The following is a 6,763-nucleotide window of genomic DNA, read 5'->3' as shown; positions in this document are numbered from 1 at the left end:
CAATCACTTCCCGGAAGGTCATCCATCTTGAAACTACTCCTGATTAAGCAAACCTAACTCTGGAGTTCTCTTAGGATCATTGACTGAAAAGATAAGTGCACTTTGGTGATATAGGTGGCCAAATCAATTCTTTTAAACCTATCCGCAAACCAGGGTGTCACAGTCTCCGAGCTCCTACGGATCTATAGACAACGATTTATGTTTTTCCAATCTATCTATCTATGTTAGCTGTAAACTTGTGTTTGGTCAGCCTATTTTATCCAACCATTAGGTTGATGAGCTTCTACTCGTTATCTCCCTTTGGGATTGAATGAATGATAACAATTATGTTTGCAAAAAAAGGTCTATGATAAACTAATCAATGTTGAGAAATTAGAACGAAAAATAATTTGATATAATTATAGATATAATAGAAAATTATAAGCACGACATTATATGAATCCCAAATAATTTAAAGATAAAAATATCTATTAAATAGAACAATTCAAAAATGCTACAATAAATTTTAAAATAAAGTATTAGAAAAAGACGCATATATTAATATTTTTTTTAAGTCAACATATTAATCTTACAATTTCCAAACTGAAAAAGAGAAAATAGGAGAAAATTTTGGTTTAAAAAAATAAGAAAATTTATCTTCCCATTAAAATAGTTTTACCAATAAAACAAAGTTGAAAGAAGTGTATATTAATAAATTATTTTTTTAATGAAAAATATGAGATGTTTATATAGAAGTGAGTATTTACAAAATTTAGAATTAATAATTAACTGTATATTTTCCTTAATCTCATTTCTACCCTTGTTGTTTGTAAAATTAATAACTTAAGTTAAAAAATAAGTAAATAATGTTATATAATTTCATAAAATATATATAGTCTCCTTATAATTATTTAAAAATAACTTTTTAATTTTCGAATTTTTTTATAATTATCTTTTTACAGTATTAATATTATTTAAAACAAAATATTTTGTTTTTTTTGTTGTAATCTCAAATTCTTCTTATTAAATATTAAATTTTACACATGTCAAAATCTCATATTGATAATTTGACACATGTCAAAATCCTGTTAATGGCTAACTTTCAAAATCCAACTTTATATAATAAGATATTGGTGCAGGACATAAAAGTTTTGTTTCGGATTTTAATTTCTAATATAATGGTATTCAAAGTAAACATAATTAATTTTTGAGTTTTACAATTCGTAATTATTTGATAGGTGTGGTGTGGGATGATGAATCCTTAATACACTCACTGCCTCGCAGCCAAACAAATAATGTCACTCCATTAGTCCATTGTAACAAAACATATTATAATTTAATTAAGACTGCAATTAGCTCTATAAACCTCTCTTCCTGCTCCATTCTCAGACAAAACAAAACACAGCAACACATTATATAGAATGACAAATCTAAATATGTGGTCTAAAAAAGACCATCATCATCATCATACATTCAACTGAGAAGAAGAAGAAAAAAAAAAACCTACTTTTATTTTATAGCCCGTTTACACTAATTGGGCCTTAAAGGTTGGCCCAAGTAAGAAGTCTCGAAAAATTCCGATCAGAAACCCTAATTATATATTTTTGTGCAGAGGTATAAAATGATCTCGTTTCTTGTTACCTCCATTTTGCCGTCGCCTCTCTCTCTCTCGGAAGAAGAATCAAAGAACCCTAAATTTCACCTTCTCAAACCCTAAACCATGGCTGAAGGACTCGTGTTGAAAGGCACAATGTGTGCCCACACCGATATGGTCACGGCCATCGCCACGCCGATCGACAACTCCGACGTTATCGTCACTTCGTCGCGTGACAAATCAATCATCCTCTGGAAACTCACAAAGGAAGACAAGTCTTACGGTGTTGCTCAGCGTAGGATGACTGGTCACTCTCACTTCGTCCAAGACGTTGTTCTCTCCTCCGATGGACAATTCGCTCTCTCCGGGAGCTGGGACGGTGAGCTTCGTCTATGGGATCTCGCCACCGGAGAGTCAACTCGTCGTTTCGTTGGTCACACGAAAGATGTTCTCTCTGTAGCTTTCTCTACTGATAACCGTCAGATCGTGTCTGCTTCTCGTGATCGTACGATTAAGCTTTGGAACACACTTGGTGAGTGCAAGTATACCATCACTGAAGGTGATGGTCACAGTGATTGGGTTAGTTGTGTGAGGTTTAGCCCTAACACTCTTGTGCCAACCATTGTATCTGCTTCTTGGGATAAGACTGTGAAGGTGTGGAATCTCCAGAATTGTAAGCTTAGGAACACTCTTGCTGGTCACTCTGGTTACCTTAACACCGTTGCTGTGTCACCTGATGGTTCGTTATGTGCCAGTGGTGGGAAAGATGGTGTGATCTTGCTTTGGGATTTGGCTGAAGGGAAGAAGTTGTATTCTCTTGAGGCTGGCTCTGTTATTCACTCACTTTGTTTCAGTCCCAATAGGTACTGGTTGTGTGCAGCAACAGAGAATAGCATTAGGATTTGGGATCTTGAGAGCAAGACTGTTGTTGAGGATTTGAAGGTTGATCTCAAGGTTGAGGCTGAGAAGTCTGATGGTGCTGTTGGTATCGGTAACAAGACTAAGGTATAATAACTCTTCTGTTTTTTGTATAGTGATCATCTTATTGTAAATTGTCTAGCTCTAAGTTTTGTTGTTGCTGAATCAAAAGTAATGTTTAGTTTTTGTCAATTGGTCTCATGTGTAGTTTAGTTTCTCAAGATTGTATTTCTGTTTTGATTGATGAACTATCATTCTGGTGGGTACGAGAGTAGTTTACTCTAAAATCTAAATTAAGAAACATGGTTTAGGTTAGCTCTGGTAACTGATAATTTAGATTGTAATGTCTGAACGCTGAAGTGATTCCATGTGGGTGTGAAGTAACTGTTTTCAGTCTAGGCTCTACTTGTTGGCTACTCTCTGTTCTGAGATAGATTGTGTTTGTACTAACGTAGAGTGCAAAATGCAGGTGATCTACTGCACGAGCTTGAACTGGAGTGCGGATGGAAACACTTTGTTCAGTGGCTACACTGATGGAATTATCAGGGTTTGGGGTATTGGTCGTTTTTAGAGAGATAAGAAGTTTCTTCTTTAATCTCTTCAATTTTTCCATCTGACTCTAAAGTCTTCTCTTCTGGATTAGTGTTTTGAGGATTTATTTTTTGTTCTTTCTATTTTCGGAATTCACAAACGTGATATTTGATCCAAGGTTCTGTTTCATATTTGTTTTTTTTACTCACTTACGCATACACCGCATAGAATCTGCTTTGAAGTAGCTTACTCTCTCAAGCTGACTTAGTCTGATAACAACTGTAAAACGAGTGTTTTTCTTAAGAATCTAAAAACAGTAGCTACATCTCAATTACAAGTTACAACACAAACTCTCATATTCCAAAAACTCTTAACACCGTTGCACCAACCGTTTTATCTATTTTACTTCCTGTGTTTACTAAAATTACAGATGATATTTGGTTTTCTATCTCTTACTCGAACAAAAGTCTTGAGAGAAAACAATGCTTCAAACTCTGTTTAAGATCAAATGCTACCGAGACTAAAGATTGGTCAGAGTAGGCGACACAGCCATAAGTTTATATGTTACGAATTCTCAGTTAAGGTGACTCGGAGTTTAGCCAAGCTTGGTGTCAGACTTCAGGTTGATGCCCATTCAGAATAGTTCTTGACCAGAAGTTGACCTCCATACGGCACAGAGACCCAAACCATATCATATCTGTTGATCATTTTACCGTTGCTGTCCCTGTTCTCTATCACATTACCTACAGTCAAGAATCACATCACTGAGAGTGAAGAGTCGCTCATGCAAGTTAGCTTAAGCACCATGTGATATAAGGAAATCACGGTCCATCTCTCCAAATTTTATTTCACCAAAACGTTTTCTGTCCACGACTGGTTGGGTTGTTTGGTGAACGGATAGTCTGGTCCCGGTATTCATAAACTTGTCTTTGTCCTCTGCCAGGTGAAAACGTTGCTGGTAAAATGTGCTCCCATTATGGCATTATCATAGAACGCATCATCTCGCCTGTTTTACCGTTGTACACCCTCTGTCCCTCTCATTTCCCCATCTTGAAAACCCAGCCCTACCACAAACATTTAGAAATTCAACAACTAGACCGGAGAGGCGAGAACCAAAGGATGGATGCCAAGTTTGCTTTTAAGTTATAAAAAGAGAAAAAAATAATAATGTTAAGTTACAAGGCAATTAATTGACTCATGCATGGTGTAGTCTTTTTTTTTTTTTTTTTGGGACAACGCATGGTGTAGTCTAATTAATGGGTTTTAACATTAATTTTGTGTGTATCCACAGTTTGAAACTTGAGAAGTTCTTCATGCTCAAAAACACCAAAGCCCTACCACAGTTTTACTGATTTTCAGAAGAAACCAAGACCCCTGGCCTATCCTACGACATGCTTCACAAGAACTATTCATTGTGCTGTGAAAGGAAATGTTTATCTTGTACCTCTAGGTAGCCTTACAATGCCATTCTGGGGCCATGCATACTAGAGAGTTTGTCTCCAAGACATGGAGAACATATAATGGAAACATCAGATTTACTGAAACAAAAGTCTCGAAGGAAAACGACTCCGGGAGAGGAGAGGCCATTTTGATATCAAAACTAAAGATGACATTTTGATAGGACATGTACAGCCCTAAGTTGTATATTACGAATTCTCAGTTACGTGACACCGAAGTTAGCAGAACTTGGTGTCAAACTTGAGGTTGATGGCCACACAGAATAGTTCGTTTAGAGAAAAAAAAAACAAAAGCGCAGCAAAATTATTTCTTTTGTCATTAGATGATAAGACAACCTTTTTTAGGCTTTGTAAACTGAGAAAAAAAAAATAGACTTCTTTGTTATTCTGTTTAGTAAGTTGTAACATAACAAATCAGGCTGATATCTACCTCCTTACTGCCTTCTCAAATGCGACAAGTCTCGACATGTTTTGCTTAAATCGACGATTTTCTAGATTACTTTGACGTTTTTTTCTGTTGCCTTGTGCAAGTTCCTTGATTTGGACCGAACTTGGAACATAAGAGCACACATGTGACAAACAGTTATTTTCAACATGTTCTCCAAGATCCAATTCTCTAAAGTATCCAGCCTCTCCGATGATGTTAATTGTTCTAAGATTTTTATTAGACCCCATTGTGATTTTCTTCTCCTCGTCAATAACGAAACTCTCGTGTCTAATTGCCCATGTGTTTATTCTCAAAAACATGCTCCACGACACCATTTCGTCTTCAAGCTTAGTTGTAATCCATATCTCAAATTCATGTACATGTGTCTCGTGGCGCTGAATTAAAGCTGCAAGCTTCTCTTCTTTAACACAAGATAAGATCATATATGCATGATCTCTAACGCTAAACGGCAAAGGCAGAAGCGGTCCAAATCTCTCTCTTGTAAAATCAAAACAGATCAAGTACTTGCTGTAGTCGTTTTCCCTTTTCTCAGCAGCCCAGTATGTGTTTCCCTTGAGGGAAATGCCACTATTCTTGTAAGGTATAAACCAGTGTGGAGTGACATCAAGAGTTGTCCATAAATCAGAGTCAAAATCGTAGATTTCATACCAAAAAAATTGGTGTACGTATTGATACCTATGATAATCTATAAATCTCAAGAATTTGTGGCTGCGACATGATTTCTTACTCACGTATCCGAGAGAGTAATGAAACCTATCCTTACCAAACATGTCCTTTCGATGAGAATATCGGGGTTTGATCCACCTTGTTTGCCCCAAATACGGATTCCAAACCACAAACCTAGTAACTGTAGTTTCGTTCAAGATGCACAACAATAAACCCTCACAGTAAAAGACTTGAGATATCTTGACTTGACGCTCAGACATAAGTTTACCTCTAGGCTCTGTATATGGGTCAACGTCGTTTCTGACCACGACGCTCGTTAAATAAAGTTGGTTATTAATCAACGTGATCATTGTAGACTCCCCTTCTCTTGTTGTTGCTTTACTAATGTGCAATTTCGTAAAGCTCTCACTTCTTAAAATAGTTCCCCACTTTTTGCAAGTTAATCGCAGTGTTCTCATAGATTTCAAGGGAACCCTAGACAGAATCTCTTCTATCAAATCCCTTGGAAGATTAGAGATCATCGTCGTCATTGTTTCAAAATGTCACTAGGGTTTTTTGTTGTAATTTAAGGGATAGATAGAAGTAAATATATCGAAGACACAAACCACTTAACAAAGGTAAGGCCAATGGTGGGCTTGAGCTGAATTTCTCGTGGATACAAGTGTCAACCGCCGACAAAAAAGTGTTCAATTAAAATTTATCAATATTTTTAGATTTTTTGTAATGTTTAGATACTTATAAAAATTATTTTTCTATAGATATTTATCAAGAAAATTTGGAAGGACTTATTTATTTCTCAGATTCTTTTATATAATATTTAAATTTAAAAATATATGTTCATGTTTGATCTTTTTTTCTATCTCTACACATTAATTTTTCATTTTTTTTTTGAGATTTAGATTTGATATTTAATAAGGTTAAAATTTTATTATTTTTGAAGTACATTTGAAGTATATTTAATAAGGTTAATATTAATATTTTTGAAGTACATTTGGCAATCTAACCTTTTTAGTTATATTTAATTACATGAATTTTTTTTGGAAAAAAAAGTTTCCAAATTTTATCTAATTTCCAGAAATCTTTGTACCTAATTCAAACATAAATATATGATTTTCCTTTCACTTTTATTTGATCTTATATTTATTATTTTGAATTATTATATAATATATT

The 6,763-nt window shown here is 35.0% G+C and overlaps 2 protein-coding genes across 2 annotated transcripts; one reads left to right on the top strand and one right to left on the bottom strand.

Annotated features, from left to right (window-relative positions):
• On the top strand, positions 1,616–3,240 carry LOC104758163 (receptor for activated C kinase 1B-like). Its single transcript, XM_010480985.2, has 2 exons — positions 1,616–2,578; positions 2,961–3,240. The coding sequence occupies exons 1-2, from the start codon at positions 1,700–1,702 to the stop codon at positions 3,060–3,062; spliced, it is 981 nt and encodes a 326-aa protein (XP_010479287.1). The 5' UTR covers positions 1,616–1,699; the 3' UTR covers positions 3,063–3,240.
• On the bottom strand, positions 4,906–6,123 carry LOC104759845 (F-box/kelch-repeat protein At1g48625-like). The gene has a single exon (XM_010482725.1). The coding sequence runs from the start codon at positions 6,121–6,123 to the stop codon at positions 4,906–4,908; it is 1,218 nt and encodes a 405-aa protein (XP_010481027.1).

This window comes from Camelina sativa, chromosome 17, assembly GCF_000633955.1.
Source record: "Camelina sativa cultivar DH55 chromosome 17, Cs, whole genome shotgun sequence".
Taxonomy (NCBI): Eukaryota; Viridiplantae; Streptophyta; class Magnoliopsida; order Brassicales; family Brassicaceae; genus Camelina; species Camelina sativa.
Note: the sequence above shows the minus strand (reverse complement) of the source record. Positions and strands in the feature narration are given on the sequence as shown.